This window comes from Rutidosis leptorrhynchoides, chromosome 1 (genome assembly GCF_046630445.1).
Source record: "Rutidosis leptorrhynchoides isolate AG116_Rl617_1_P2 chromosome 1, CSIRO_AGI_Rlap_v1, whole genome shotgun sequence".
Taxonomy (NCBI): domain Eukaryota; kingdom Viridiplantae; phylum Streptophyta; class Magnoliopsida; order Asterales; family Asteraceae; genus Rutidosis; species Rutidosis leptorrhynchoides.
The window spans coordinates 31,947,188-31,965,373 of record NC_092333.1 but is presented as its reverse complement, the minus strand read 5'-3'; the positions used below and the strand labels follow the sequence as shown (position 1 = coordinate 31,965,373).

Here is an 18,186-nt window from a genome sequence, read left to right as displayed (position 1 = left end):
AATTGTTCTATTTACAAGTGATATTCGTTTAAATAATAAAAGGTGAAGACAAAAGACAGATTCGACGAATTGAAGACGCAAACGACCAAAAAGCTCAAAAGAACAAAAGACAATCAAAGAGGTTCCAATTATTGATAAGAAACGTCTCGAAATTACAAGAGTACAAGATTCAAAACGCAAAGTACAAAATATAAAATTGTACGCAAGGACGTTCGAAAATCCGGAACCGGGACCAGAGTCAACTCTTAACGCTCGACGCAACGGACTAAAAATTACAAGTTAACTATGTATATAAATATAATATAATATATAATTAATTATATATATATTATATATATATTATAAACCGTCGGTAAACAAAGAGCCAAACTCCTCTGAGCTGTAAATTCATTCTCCGCGACTCGCGGAGTTTGAAGGCAAAAATGCCGCGAGTCGCGGAGCCCCAAAATGAAAAACTGCCTATAAAGCCAACCGAATTCTGATCGCAAATATCATCTTTTTCTTCCTCATTCATACGTAAAATTTATATTTATAATTTATATTTTAATTTTAATTATAATTCTAATAATAAGGGTATGTTAGCGAATGTTGTAAGGGTGTAAGTCGAAATTCTGTCCGTGTAACGCTACGCTATTTTTAATCATTGTAAGTTATGTTCAACCTTTTTATATTAATGTCTCGTAGCTAAGTTATTATTATGCTTATTTAATCCGAAGTAATCATGATGTTGGGCTAATTACTAAAATTGGGTAATTGGGCTTTGTACCATAATTGGGGTTTGGACAAAAGAACGACACTTGTGGAAATTAGACTATGGGCTATTAATGGGCTTTATATTTGTTTAACTAAATGAAAGTTTGTTAATGTTAATATAAAGATTTACAATTGGGCGTCCCTATAAATTACCATATACACTCGATCGGACACGATGGGCGGGGTATTTATATGTACGAATAATCGTTCATTTAACCGGACACGGGAATGGATTAATAGCCACTAGAATAATTAAAACAGGGGTGAAATTACATTCAAGGGTAATTGGTGTAATTGTTAACAAAGTAGTAAAACCTTGGTTTACACGCAGTCGATAACCTGGTGTATTCATTAAACAAAGTATTAAAACCTTGTTACAATTCGAATCCCCAATTAGTTGGAATATTTAACTTCGGGTATAAGGATAATTTGACGAGGACACTCGCACTTTATATTTATGACTGATGGACTGTTATGGACAAAAACCAGACGGACATATTAAATAATCCAGGACAAAGGACAATTAACCCATGGGCATAAAACTAAAATCAACATGTCAAACATCATGATTACGGAAGTTTAAATAAGCATAATTCTTTTATTTCATATTTAATTTCCTTTATTTTATATTTAATTGCACTTCTAATTATCGCATTTTTATTGTTATTATATTTAATTGCACTTTTAATTATCGTCCTTTTTAATTATCGCAAGTTTATTTTATCGCACTTTTATTATTCGCAATTTCATTATCGTTATTTACTTTACGCTTTAAATTAAGTCTTTTATTTAATATTTTACATTAGGTTTTAACTGCGACTAAAGTTTTAAAATCGACAAACCGGTCATTAAACGGTAAAAACCCCCCTTTATAATAATAATATTACTTATATATATATTTGTATTTTTATAAAAGTAAACTAATATAGCGTTGAGCTTTGTTTAAAGATTTCCCTGTGGAACGAACCGAACTTACTAAAAACTACACTACTTTACGATTAGGTACACTGCCTATAAGTGTTGTAGCAAGGTTTAAGTATATCCATTCTATAAATAAATAAATATCTTGTGTAAAATTGTATCGTATTTAATAGTTTTTCCTAGTAAAATATAAACTATTTCGTACCCCCACGCTACGACATCAACCACCGAAATTATCGTTCATTTCTTTTGAAATCAACAACGCATATTCATCAACCATTAGATCCGTTAACGATTACAATCAGCGTTTAATCATCTAAAAATGAAATTTCTTGAAACCATCTCGGATTGATAACCAATGATTCAAATATGGCTGCATTAAATGCAGAGGAAACAGCAAAATTGTAGATGGTCTCAATGGCCAAAAGTTTTATAATAAAGAATGGTACGTTGGAAAAGCTCAAAAGAAAATTTGGAACTGAAAAACGAATTGAGCTAACCATGGAGGAGACCAAGAACAAATACAAGGACCAAACCCTATATTCAAAGAATCCAGGTAATTCTGGATCCGATGAATTCTTTAGAGAATATCTTGCTCCGAAGTCATGTTAAAAGCTTGCGGAAAATTTTTCTTCATCAACTTTCGAACTTAGAAATTCTAAAATATCATCATAAATATCCTCTATATTTCTGATGATATCATCATAACGATTCTTGTCCGCAATTAATTATCTCTTTGCGATATCTTTATCACATCATAAAGGAAACTGTATTAGTTTCTATATTCTGTAAAATTCAAGTTTAAATTATGAATGATTTGAAGAAGTGTTGGGAATTGAAGCATGAGTTAGTATAATATAATGACGTCAGGCCAACGTGATTATATTACAGTAAGTCATGCTAAATTTTAATGGAAGATGATGATTCATAGACTGTATAAATCACCATTCGCCATGTTACACGACTCTTACATTCTATTTAACCTCTAAACATATCAAGAAAATATTTTTCTTGATGATTCGGTCTTTTCCGAATATTCTGGTAATTTGACAAATCAAATCGTGCTATTACCTTTCCTTTCTACTTTATAGATTATGATCATTCGAAACTTCATACCTACTAGTTCTGGACCATTATTCGCTTGACTTGAAGTCGGGAAGAAGAAACAAAAGCATAAAGCTCCGACATATAAGGGAAAATATAAAGCCCGATAACGACTCCGAAACTACAAACCGTGTATATCAATGCGTATAGCAATATAAAGACACAGGAGAATTAAAAACACTATAACCCCAAGAGCATAGTAGAAGTAAACAGATTCCTCTGGTGGTAAAAGAAAAAGAAGAATGACTGCATATATGGTCAATATAATAACAAGTATCAATACAGGATTGAGCATATTAACAAATCTTTTGGAAGTATGAATATAGGAAGAAAGTATAGAAGTGGTGAAGATAATGAAACGGAAGAAGCTAATTTATAGCAAAATTTCCAAACACGTCAATCAAGGCAATTCACCGCATTTAATCAAAGAAATCTCAAAATTCCGTGAATACCGAAGAATCAAATCTTATAGATTACGAAGATTTCCTTTAATCCCTTGAATTCCGGAAATCAATCGTGACTACGTCAAAAGTTAAGGCGAACATTTAATTTTCTCATTCACTCTTTTACGATAGCTTCGTTTATACGCTTCCTATAATCGAATCGTTTTATCCATATTATTAAATAGTGATAAAACTTTATTTTTCAACTCATATTCATCATTAAGATATTCTTGTTGTAAACAATGATAATCTCTATCAAATTTCATGAATATGATTTCACGAACTCCTCTCTGTCTTATCTGCCCCAATATTGTGGCATAAACGCTCAAGGTTTTAAATGAGCACAATATTATTCATAACATATTTCATGTATCTAATTTACTGAAATGACTTGTAAAACATCATCATTTTGAATGATCTCCGCATTAATAATAAAATGCACTTCGTAGAAGAACTTGTAGAAATTATGATTTGTATGATTTTAATTCTTGAATCAGAACAATATTCTATCCGTTGGAATTCACGCAAGGCCCCGAGCATACTTGGGAACGTGAAAACCAAATAAAACGTAAATATCCTCGTCTATGTACGAACAACACCGATTAATGGAAACAACTAAATTTCGGGACGAAATTTCTTTTAACGGGTAGGTACTATAACAACCCTCATATTTCCATACCTGAATTGACTAATTTGACTATAGGGTTGTTATCCATACGTAATATATAATTAAATTTGACATTGATCAAATATTTATTTTTAGTCGACACTTTTTGTTAACTAAAGTTTACACTAATTATATAAAATAACTTTAGTTAATATTAATATTAATGCGTATTATATTTAAAACTATATGAAACATAATTATTAATTAAATGATAAGTTATTTTAATCATTATATATATATTTTTAGCTTATAAAAAAAATAAAAATAAAAAGAAATAAGTTTTTTTTATAAATTAAATAATGAGCCCTTGAATTTTGACTAAATATTTTCAAAAACAAAAACTTATTAAAAACATTTTTAACATGTTTTTATTATTTTGTCAAAATTGGCACCTTTATTTTATTTTTTTTTTTCTTTTCACCAACCATTTTTTACCTATAAATACATGGCTCCTCATTCATTTTTTCTTACCAAACACAAAAACTTAAGTTATTCTCTCAAAACCTTGAAGAAAATTTGAGGTACTTTCTATTTTTATTAATTTTTTTCAATATTGTCATTTATATTTATATTTATTGTATATTCTTTGTAAAATTTGAAATTAATTATGTTTATATGTTATAATTAGTATTATAAGTGTTATGATGCATAAAAATAATTTTGATAATTTATGGAATATTATTTATAATTAAATACGAATTATGTAGTGTTTAAACGTAAAAACAATGTAAAATTCGTAATAAATACTTTTAACCAAAAATAAAATATATATAATTTTTTTCTAAGTTTTTAAAACTTATATAGATCTGAAAAAATTATAAAAATAATTACTTGGGTCTAATTGGTATTTATTATATAATTAAACTCTATTATTATGTAATTCGAAGGTAAATTAAGAATAAATATAAAATAATAAAAAAAATTTAAATATTTTTCTACAGGTTATTAGATTGATAGAAACTTATAAAAATTATAAAAATAATTATTTGGGTTTATTTAGTAATTATGTAGAATTAAAATTTTTTTGTGAATACATTAAGGGTAAAAACAAAAATAAATACAAAAATATAATAAAAACATTTTTTTAAATTTTTCTACTAATCTATATGATTAACTAAGACTATAAAAATTATTTATGTAATTTTTAGATATTTAATTTATTATTTAGACATTTTTTGAATAATGTTCGATTAATAAAACACTATTATTTTTGAAGTAATTTAGGTATTTATTTAAAGGTAATTATATTTAATATATATAAGACATACTAAGGTATAATAAATAAATATTAAATAAAACTTAGGTTATATTATCACATATATAATTATTAAGTACATTAATAATTCGTTGTGTGTATACACCTAAAGTGAAGGTTAATCAAAGATAATGTATAATTCATGTGAACTTCATCGCTACTCACGGTCGTAAGTGAATGATGTCTAGGTTGCCATTTATGGGTAAGCTTGTGGATCTCGAATGCCATGACTTAGATTCTGGTCAAGAATCCTGGGCCCCCGGTTACATCTGGTCATTCCTGACTTATTTGATAGCAACGAAGTTTGAGTAGAGTTGTACAACATCTTGCTAAAGATTAACCTGAACTTTTTAAAATTAGAAAATTACTATAAGTGGAAACTTTCCATAAATAGTAACCTTCCGAAAATGGAAATTCTTTAGTGAACCATTACTATCAATATAGTACTATATACTATTGTCTGTTAGGCAATGTCTGATCATACGTTCTATCTCTAGGTTGAGATCTCGGTCACGTCCTTCCGTTCAATTCTTTCGTGTGCTACTAAGGTGAACTTCATAGCCCCACTTTTTACTGTTTCATAACTGTTTTACAACTTTTGGGGTAAGACACATGCTTGCTTTATAACTGTTTTACGCTTAGACACAAGTACTAAATTATTAACTACGCTGTCATGCTTTGATTCATGCTAAATCCCTACCGTAATATCGTCAATTGCTACGTTTAAATGCAAACTTAATTATTGTGAGTAGGCCTATTGAGAGTAACGTCTCTAACCATTCGACCGTTGGTCTTTGGTTACATAATAATGATTCCACGACACTGACAGTACAAGGTGTCATAGGGTAAACTTGTTTAGTAGCGATATTACAAAATGCAGCAACACTTTTAGATTGATATTTCTATATCAATCAACTTTAAACTAAATCTTGTGGTCTAAAACTTTGGATATTATTTATAAACCTATGAATTTCACTCAACCTTTTTGGTTGACACTTTAAGCGTGTTTTGTCTCAGGTGATGATTGAGCTAGCTGCTACTTGCTACTAGATGATTGATGTATGCTTTGCTGCTTGCATGGAGTCCATCATTCATATTTATCATTTTGTTTAAGACATTTTCCATTTACTGTACTCTTATGATGTAAAACTTTGAATAATGCTTCCGCTGTTTATTTAATAAATAAAACGTCTCATTTAGAGTCGTTCTCGCTTATACAACTGTGTTATGATATGATTGGTCACAATTACCCCTGGTCCATTTTGGGGGTGTGACAAATGCCACATCAACTGACGGGTGGAAAGTAATTTTTGATCGGTGTTTGTGAAATGTCTCGTTCATATAGATTATAAACGTTCCATATTAATTGATTTCGTTGCGAGGTTTTGACCTCTATTTGAGACGTTTTTCAAAGACTGCATTCGATTTTAAAACAAACCATAACCTTTAAAATATTACGATGATTATCAAATAATGATAATCTAAAATATAGCATTTTCACACGACCATTACATAATGGTTTACAGTAATATTACACAACAATATATGTCTTCGAATGCAGTTTTGAAACAATATTATACAAGCATGCTGACTCCAACTCTTGTCCATAAATTAGCATGCAACAGCGGAAGCTCTTAATAATCACCTGAGAATAAACATGCTTTAAACGTCAACAAAAATGTTGGTGAGTTATAGGTTTAACCTATATATTTATCAATTCGTAATAATAGACCACAAATTTCATATTTCTATTTCTCATAAACAACATGCAATATGCATAAAACTTATTCATATGATGAACACCTGGTAACCGACATTAACAAATGCATCTAGAATATCTCCAATATACATGACCACTCATCTGTATATAAAATCGAAATACTAAAGCATCCATAACATGGATGAGGTTCGTTAGGCCCATAGATTTATCTTCAGGATTCGCGTCAATTTGGGGGTCTGTTCCCAAATTCTTAGGCTACCAAGCTGAAAGGGTGATATCCGGTATAATGATTCAATCATAGAATATATTTTCAAGTACTTGTGTCTATTTTGTAAAACATTTATAAAACTGCATGTATTCTCATCCCAAAAATATTAGATTTTAAAAGTGGGACTATAACTCACTTTCACATATTTTTCCCTCATCGGAAAAGACTTGGCCACGGGTTGATTCACGAACCTATAACAAATATATACATATATATTAAAGTATGATCGAAATATATTTACAATATGTTTTATTATGTTTTAACGATTTAAGTTTGTTAAGTTAGCAGTCCAACGTTAGTAATCTACAACTAGTTGCCCACAGTTAGATGTACAGAAATAAATCAATGTATATTATATCGAATCAATCCATGACCCAATGTATACAAGTCTCGGGCTAGATCACAACTCAAAGTATATATATTATTTTGGAATCAACCTCAACCCTGTATAGTTAACTCAAGCATTACTGCATATAGAGTGTCTATGGTTGTTCCCAAATAATATATATAGATGGATCGATATGATATGTCAAAATATTGTATACGTGTCTATGGTATCCCAAGATTACATAATATATGTTAGAATACATTTATAATACAATATAAGTTAGTTAAGTTATGATTTGTATAGATTTGTTACAAATTTCACGTAGCTACAACAAGCAAAATTATCCAATCTTGTTTTACCCATAACTTCTTCGTTTCAAATCTATTTTGAGTGATTCAAGTTGCTATGGTTTCATAATGAACTGAAATTTATGAAACTAAACAGAAAATTATAAGTTTATAGTCAGAAATACAGGTTACAAGTCAATATTGTAAGAGGTAGTCATTTCAGTCGAAAGAACGACGTCTTGATGACTGTTTTGGAAAACATACTTCCACTTTGAGTTTAACCATGATTTTTGGATATAGTTTCATGTTCATAATAAAAATCATTTTCCCAGAAGAATAACTTTTAAATCAAAGTTTATCATAGTTTTTAATTATCTAACTCAAAACAGCCCTCGGTTTTACTATGAAGGCGTATGTCCGGTTTTACGGTGTTCTTCGTGTTTCTAGGTTTTAAATTATTAAGTTAGCATATCAGATAGATATAGAACATGTATTTAGTTGATTTTAAAAGTCAAGTTAGAAGGATTAACTTTGTTTGCGAACAAGTTTAGAATTAACTCAACTATGTTCTAGTGATTACATGTTCAAATCTTCGAATAAGATAGTTATATATATATATATATGAATCGAATGATGTTATGAACATCATTACTACCTTAAGTTTAGTAGGTAAACCTACTGGAAGTGACAAAAATTGATCTAGCTTCAAAGGATTCTTGGATGGCTTGAAAGTTCTTGAAGTAGAATCATGACATGAAAACAAGTTCAAGTAAGATTATCACTCGAATTAAGATAGTTTATAGTTATAGAAATCGAATCAAAGTTTGGATATGAATATTACCTTGAATAAGAAAGATAACCTACTATAATTAATAAATGTTTCTTGATCTTAGATGATTACTTGGAATGGATTTGCAAGATTGAAAGTAAACTAGCAAACTTGAAAGGATTTTCGAAGTGTTCTTGAAGTGTTCTTCCTATGATGATTATAGCTTGATTCTTGAAGTAATTTTTGATGAAGATGATGATTAGTTTACTGGAAATTTTGTTCCTAAGAGTGTGTGTGTGTTTAGAGAGAATTAAAAAGAGAATTGGAAGTGAAATGGATTGATTGGTGAGTGGTGAGTGGGGTTAAAAGGAGTTCTAGTTAGTTGTAGTTCCTGGTAGAAGTTAAATTTGATTAGTCATGCATGACATAATCAAGAGTGGAATCCCATGCTAGTTCCTATTGGTATATACCCATAGTAAGTACGTCTAGAAGCTGTGTATAATACGAGTACGAATACGGAATGACTACGAGTAGAATTGTTGATGAAAATGAATGAAAATGTAATTGTAAGCATTTTTGCTAAGTAGAAGTACTTTGATATATGTCTTGAAGTCTTTCAAAAGTGTACTAATACATCTTAATACACTACATGTATATTCATTTTAACTGAGTCGTTAAGTCAACGTTAGTCGTTACATGTAAGTGTTGTTTTTGAAAGCTTTAAGTTAACGATCTCATTTAATGTTGTTGAAAGCTTTAAATCAAATTTTAACACATTTTTAATAATGCGATATTAACCCAAACAAAAAATTTCCAAGCTGACCTGGCAGCTCGACCCCAGCCAGGGGCTCTGCCCCTTGGACCCCGCTATCGGGGGCGCTGCCCCCGAACCCCCATCCTAATTACGATAAGTTCAAACAAGTGTGCACTCCACACTTTCCCAAACTTATTCGATATTTATCAAGGTTATTTTGGTTAACAAATTAATCCCATTACACTTAAATCATATTGGTGACGCAAATCACCAACAATGAATATATCTTAATATGATACATATGTATTTAGTAAGGCGTTGCTATAACGATAATCGTTACATATATCGTTTCGAGTTTCATAATTCAATAGTCTCATTTTATGTATATAACTCATTGTTAATATACCTTGTGAGATACTTAATTTTCATAATATCATGTTAGCTATATACATATCCATATATATATATATATATATATATATATATATATATATATATATATATATATATATATATATATATATATATATATATATCATATAATTTTTACAAGTTTTAACGTTCGTGAATCGCCGGTCAACTTGGATGGTCAATTGTCTATATGAAACTCATTTCAAATAATCAAGTCTTAACACGTTTGATTGCTTAACATGTTGAAAACATTTAATCATGTAAATATCAATTTCATTTAATATATAATCATGAGATAATCATGGAAAAGTTCGGGTCACTACAGTTTGAGCGCTCAACGACGTATTCTATCGTTTTCCATTAAATTTTTATTTGTTTTTTTGTTTCTTTTCGTGTCGAGTGATTCAACTCGCTTTACGAACTAATAGACTAATTTTGAGACAACACATCATCGTTATTAGAAGTTGATATCATCACCACATACATATGATTCGTTAGTTAGAAATGTAACAAGTAATCACTCCTTAAACACACTACCATCGTCATGAAATAAACAAATATGAGAAGATAAATTGTACTTATAAATAATATGAAACTCTATAACTTAAATTGATATCGACGTACAATTTTGTTTTGTATTACAGGATAATTACTAGAAAATTGGATCATATATACCATTTCAAAAGATTCTCTTTGGATCCTTTAATTAGTGTATTCGTAACAACTCTATTTTAACCCTCAGACGGTGAAGAAATGTGATTTATTTGACTTAATTCGTACATTTTTTGCTTAAACGAATGTTAGTTGTTGGAACAGTTCATCGGACACGAACATAGTTCGCTCCATGTGGCCATTTAAGCACAAGTATAATGCAGATGGTAATTTGAGCAGGTACAAGGCTCGACTTGTTGCAAACAGTCGTAGCGAGCAGATTAACATTGATTGCGATGAGACTTTCAGCCCGGTTGTCAAACCGGCATCGATACGCACTGTTCTTAGTTTGGCGGTATCCAGAAACTGACCTATTCATCAGCTAGATGTCAAGAATGCCTTCCTCCACGGACAGCTCTCAAAGACTGTCTATATGCATCAGCCACCAGGGTTTCGGGATCCTAGGTATCCGTATCATGTTTGCTTATTGCAGAAATCCTTATATGGCCTTAAACAAGCCCCACACGCTTGGTTGCAGCGATTTTCAGGTTATGCTCAGAGGATCGGCTTTCACCAAAGCCGTTGTGATACTTCTCTTTTTATTTATCGACAGGGACACGGTATTGCGTATCTACTCTTATATGTTGATGATATTGTCTTGACAGTTTCTTCCACTGGTTTACTTCAGCAGATTATCTCTTCCTTATATAAGGAATTTGCTATGACTGATTTGGGCCCCTTGAACTACTTTCTTGGGATTCACGCCACTCGTACTACATTTGTCCTATTCCTCTCACAGAAACAGTACACCGCCGAGATTATTGCGCGAGCTGGTATGCCTACATGTCATCCCTGCAGGACCCCGGTTGAACCGAGTGCCAAACTTTCTTGTCATGGCCCTTCTATCAAGGACCCGACTCTATATCGAAGCCTTGCCGGCGCATTACAGTATCTCACGTTCACTCGACCAGATATTTCATATGCCGTTCAGCAGATCTGTCTCTTCATGCATGACCCTCGTGAGCAACACATGAACTCCTTCAAATGGATTATTCGGTACATTCAGGAAACTACTGAACTTGGTCTCCAGTTATATGCATCTTCTCCCACTAGATTGGTCGCTTACTCTGACGCTGATTGGGCAGGTTGCCCAACTACTAGACGATCTACCTCAGGCTACTGTGTTATTCTCGGTAACAACCTTCTCTCCTGGTCATCAAAACATCAGCTTACTCCATCTCGTTCCAGTGCCGAGGTAGAATATCGCGGGGTTGCAAATAAAGTTGCCGAGACATGTTGGATTCGTAATTTACTACGAGAACTTCACTGCCCTCTCACTTCCGCCACGCTTGTTTATTGTGACAATGTCAGCTCTGTTTATCTATCATCTAATCCAGTTCAACACCAGCGGACCAAGCACATTGAGATCGACATTCACTTTGTTAGAGATTTGGTTGCTCAGGGACATGTCCGGGTTCTTAATATTCCATCCAGATATCAGTTTTCCGACATCTTCACCAAAGGTCTACCGTTTGCTTTATTTGACGAGTTCAGATCCAGTTTGAGCGTTCGGCGTGCTCCCGCTCCAACTGCGAGAGGATGTTAGCCACTATATTTAGCCCATATATATTTAGTGTTTGGGCTTAGCCCATCTTGTATTGATAGGGTTTCTCCCGATTTATATCTATGTATTATGCAGAGTGCTAAATCAACAAACATATAATTATCGTTCTTCAACAGTAAAGCCCTTATTATCTCTTTTTTCTCTTTATAAAAAATTTGTCGTTCACAGAAAACGGGATCATATATATTTGTTTTATTATTATATAGGCAAATCTAAAGACTAACATAATGAGTTCTAGTTTGTGCTCATCACGTACAATAGTTTTGTGGCGACTTTCAAAGGTAAGTGGTGGTCGGTGTTTTGATTTCTGACGACTACGACTATTCTCGGCTTTTTTTCGAGGACTCGATGTTCTTATGGATGTAGCTTTAAATTTTATATACACAACGTTGGTGATTATGCTTGGCTTAGTTTGTGGTTGCTGTTTTATCATATGTTTCGGTTTTTAATTGGGGCTAGATTCTATTTACGGTTGTACATAAGAATTTGTATTTTATTGATCTTCTGATCAAATTTTTTATAATATTATGTTTACCGCAAAGAAAAACATTCATAATTAGATCTTCGAGATATAATTGATTCTTTAATAAATCAAAGTAACTTAAGAAAAAAGTAAATTAATTCATAATAGACAATAAATTTGCCTCAAGTTTCTTACAAAAATTAGCGCTACAGTACAAGTTGAATGAATCAACATATCTAAGTCTCAAAGGACCTATAATTTAATTAACTAGATCCACATTTAACGTTACAGACCATTGTCTACTTCAGTGTCGATTGTTCTAAATCTGAAAGGAGGAATTCGTTGAGTCTATAATTAATGTGTGAGGACTCCTAAAGCTAAAGTATACCATTAGAGAACAAATCATGAACAATAATCGTAATTTTCAAGTAGAAATATAGTAATAGTTGTATCATATAACACAAATGCATGTGTAGTCGGGTGATTGGGCGTGCGAGTTGCCTACCGGGTGGTTCGAGAATTGCTTTTTAATTGGCGAAAAAAAAAACCCGTACTTTTGACTACATATAGGGTATGTTTGGATGAAACTAGCTAGAGCTTATTTTTTAAGCTAAAAGTTTGAACTTTTATTATTTTCCATAAGTGTTTGATAAAGTAGTTGAAGCTGGAACTTATTGTTGTAAATTAACTAAAGAGGACATTAATTATAATATTAATATGTAAAATAATACAAACACACTAAGACACAAATTAATATGTAAAATATAATGCTTTTAAGCTTTTGGGTATGGTTTGTTTGGCTTATGATTGTGAGGCATGTCTCATAATCAATTGAACGTTGTATTTAGGGATGACAATGGATGTTTCATTCATGGACATTCACCCGATCCGATCAAATTATAATGGATATGAATGATATAAATGGACGATTAGCGGATATGGATATGAATATGGATATGGATGATCTAAATATTTCAGGCATCGGATATGGATGACAACTTATCATCCACGGATATATCCATTATCACCAGAAATACATCTATATATACATATATACGTACTAAAATATAAGCATATGCATCTACATATCGATATACATATACATATTACCTACAAATTCTTAAATTATTAATGAAAATAAGAGTTGTGATAGTCACAATTATTAAATATTACTAACAATATTCAAAGTTACGTTTTCAGATTAGTTTAAGCTTATATTTACTTATATTATAACGTATTTTGCTCATCTAAATTCACGATCGGCGACAAATTACAATCAAAACATGTGTAACAAATAAAAAACATAAAGATTAAATGTTTACATTTGTTATATACTATATTAAATTGATGAAATCGTCGTTAGATTAACAATCCGTTTGATATCCAATAGATATCCATTAACACGCTTAATCCATTGGATATGGATATGGATGGATGAACTGAAATTAAATGGATATGGATATGGATATGGATATGGATGAGCAAATATTAAATGGATATGGATGTGGATATGACATCAATCGATTCATATCCGATCCATCGCCATCCCTAGTTGTATTCTTATATTCGTTATATATTTACCGGGTGAATTCTCTTCTACCAAAAAAAAAAAAAATAAAAAAATAATAATAATAATAATGAAAGGTTTTTTATTTTTTTATTTATTAATTGTACATGTTTAAGGAGCTTATTTTTTAAGTTTTACAATTCAGGATGAGCTATAATTTTTTTTTAAGAACAAAACTTAAAAATTATAAACTTCTTACCTCATAATTTCTACGTTTTTAAGCTCCTATAAATTCTTATTTAATTAATTAATATCATCCAAACACACCCCTATACTAATAGTTGTAACATAATAGAAAAGTGCATAGGTGGCCGGATGGCCTGGCACACGAGTTTGATACCTGTTTGTCGCCAGTTCAAAACTCAGCAAACGTTTTTTACTTTTATTTTTTTAATTACACTGCCACAACGCGTAGCTAACTCAAAACTTGCTATATTCATTAATCACACATTCAACTTAATAAAACTTATGAACTAACCTAATATATTTATGTTTCGAAATAAAATCATGGTAGAAGTTATTGGTTACCACAACTTTAAATTTATAAAGCACTTATATATTTTTATCTCGATATAAATCAAGTTGTTACATTGTGAACGCTTGAGGTTGTTACCTAACAGATAAACTATTTGGTCCTATCAATATTTGTACATCCCATTATTGGTCCTATCAATATTTGTACATCACATTAACATTCCGTGACGGAGAGATTTTTCCAAGTTCGACATGTACTATTATTCTACATGTACAGTCGTTGATATTTTCACATATTATTGTTATCAACAATGATTGGTATTATAATTGATGTACAGCATAAGTTGTCTAACAACCTTACCACGTATACTTGGTTTTAATAAATGATTGGTAAGTGGTAACATATTTATGACAAAATGAAAACAGGTTCTGTCTCTTTCTTTATTCTGTAATCGCTAATCGCTAGATTTTTTCATTGGTAACATTTTTTTTTTGCTGTTTTGGATTCGTTTTGGCCAGTTGTTTTATCCGGTTGTTTTGTTTTATCGTGTCTTTCTTTGTTCCGTCGGGTATTTCTTTGTTCTGTAATTTTATCTTTGATGAAAATTACCCTTTCAATCTATATCTCCATTATTATGAAAAAATAAAAGAAAATAATGAAAACGGACAAAGTTATGTGAAAAATTGATACGGCAAAATCATATTCGTATCACTGCATTAAAAAATTAAAAATTATCATTATACTATACTATATACTAAATATATGGAACACCCTCCAACCACAACCCGCCACATACCCCAAAAACACTGTAGCTACTGTAACACACTGTAGCGCACTGTAGCTACAGGTTTTTTTTTTTTTTGAAATAATTTACTTAATCTTCTGATTTTATTCTGAATTCTGATTTTAAGTTTACCTAAATAATTAACATCTACTTTAATCGATTTTAAACAATCTAATAAATAAATAAATTGGAGTACATCTTAAAACAAAAATTATATACTAAAATTAATCCAGTAACTAACAAAGACTAATAAAGAATTTTTTATCACCAAAAACAACTATAAAAACCCTCCATAAAATACCACCGCCACCAACCATTTTTGAATATGGACAACACCCTCCAACCACAACCCGCCACATACCCCAAAAACACTGTAGCTACTGTAACACACTGTAGCGAACTGTAGCTACAGTTTTTTTTTTTTTTTTTTGGAAATAATTTACTTAATCTTCTGATTTTATTCCAAATTCTGATTTTAAGTTTACCTAAATAATTAACATCTACTTTAATCGATTCTAAACAATCTAATAAATAAATAAATTGGGGTACATCTTAAAACAAAAATCATATACTAAAATTAATACAGTAACTAACAAAGACTAATAAAGAATTTTTTATCACCAAAAACAACTATAAAAACCCTCCATAAAACACCACCGCCACCAACCATTTTTGAAACAAACCACCGTCAACAGCTACTTGTCACTTCCGGCAACAATTCGCCACTAACACCAACTTCTAGCAAAAACGATGTCGGCAACAATCAATACCATTATACATCATACATTATACTAAATATGGACAACGCCAACCAATTAAATCCCACCACATCAACGAAATCGCTACAATATAACAGTAACCACCAGGGATACTTTTGTCTTTTCACACCCAAGGTTGGAAAAAAAAAAAACAAAAGCAAGATCACAGTTTACAATATTCTTTCACATCTTTATATCTTCAACACCACCTTTTTTTTTTTTTTACCTCTTACCCAACCACCACCCCTCCACCAGCACCGCCGCCACCGTCACCATACCACTGCTACGAGCACGTCGCCACTAACATCAGCCAATATGGATCTAGAACTAAACAGATCTGAGGACAAATTTTTTTTATTTTTAGTTAAGCAAAGTCTGAAAATATAACAAACACAAAAAACAACTGAAAAATAAAAACATATATCGCTATAATATACGAACTTACAAGATCATGAACTTGAAAATTTTTAATCTTAAACTGAAAAAATAAAAAATTCTAACCCAAAACAACTTTTCCGACCGATGCGGTTTCCGGTCTTGATTTAACATAAATTTCGGTTCTAATTGTTACGATGAGAGATCTACAACTAATATCGACCTCCACCACCACCATCGTGAAATTCCGTTCACCGCCATCATCGCCCTACCACGAACTCCGTCCATCACCACCATCAACTTACTACAAATACCACTTTGAAAAGAAAAATATGAGTTTCTTAATAACGACGTTTATTTTTTCTAGATTTGTTGAACGAGAATGTTAGAGAAAGCATACATATAAAAAATCGTTTATATAAAACTCGATTTGATATTATTTATGCTAAAAATATACTAACAAAACAAGTTAGAAACTATTAAATTTTTTTTGATGAAAACGCGTTGAAGATGAAAATTCAAGAAGATAAACTCAGATATAGTTTAGTAGAGGATAAAGCAAATGTGAAAGTGTGTGGTGTTTGAATAATGATAAAGAAAATTAACTTATACCAAAACCCTATCACAAATGAGCAGATTTCAAGCCTTTTCTGGTGGGCTTAAGCCCAAACATTAAACGAGATAAAAAAAGCCCACATATTTCTTATTATCTTAATTTTAATTTTTAATTTTAACTTATTTGAAATTAAATTAAAAGTTAAGTTCATTGAAAAAATACGCGTAGTATTTATACTCCTATTTCTTAACAATGACTTTTTTCTTTTTGTCTTTAAAATATTTTTTTGTACAACTTTAATTATTTATTTTTATTTTTGTCGTTGGTAAAAGTTATAAATATGAATCTAACATAGTTGTAGTTTTTGTTCTTTTATTATCACCAAATTCAAACATTTATTTGTTCTTTTTATCTCAATAATTTAGAGTGTAAAAATGAACAAAGGATGCCTCAAACCATAACAGTTGCTGGGCATTGCGTAAATGGTCTGGAAAGAGTGGACAACATTTTGATGACTTTCAGCCCAAAAACTGTCTAACGATGTAGTAGCGTTAAAATGACACTAATCCGTCGCAAAGCGCGGACCACAAATCTAGTTAATATCCTAAAACAGGTTTATTTATATATTTTTTGAATAATTCAATAAGTAAGAATATCTATTATTCTTGTTTCTTTATATCACAACAATTCAAAAATATAGCATACATATCAAATGAACCACCACATATATTAATATGTATGTGTTACAACTCATAAGTGAAGTTTGAATTCTCAACTTCTTGATTAGAGAGCTCATCCCTTAATGATAGATTGGTAGACAAGGGCCCCTTGATACATATATTTTGTTATTAGTAAAATTATATTTTAGATGAAAAATGATACTCATGTAATACTTTGTTTTAGATGTACCCCGCGTTGCTACGGATATCATTTGTAACAAATATTAAACATTACTTTAATAGTTTAAAAATATAATACACGACCAGTACAAAACGATATGCTTTCCATATAACAATTCTAGCCGTAGTGAACTAAACGGAACAAACAAACAATAATGTGGTTCGACGATTAGTACATATATAAAACATAAAAAAAAGCCCAAACAAAACTAATTATAGTTACTCGTTACTTTTTATTTACCTTTTTTTTACATGGATAAAACAGGAGTATATTATAATCTTCCACTTATGAAGATGACATATTGATTTTATGACATCTCAAAATGTAATATTGAATTGAACTATTAAATTGAC

The 18,186-nt window shown here is 30.8% G+C and overlaps 1 protein-coding gene across 1 annotated transcript; it reads left to right on the top strand.

The window, feature by feature from the left end:
* Positions 1-10,524: 10,524 nt before the first annotated feature.
* Positions 10,525-11,937, top strand: LOC139855049 (uncharacterized mitochondrial protein AtMg00810-like). Its single transcript, XM_071844327.1, has 2 exons — positions 10,525-10,686; positions 10,774-11,937. Exons 1-2 carry the CDS (start codon positions 10,525-10,527, stop codon positions 11,935-11,937), a joined length of 1,326 nt encoding a protein of 441 aa, XP_071700428.1.
* Positions 11,938-18,186: the final 6,249 nt, after the last annotated feature.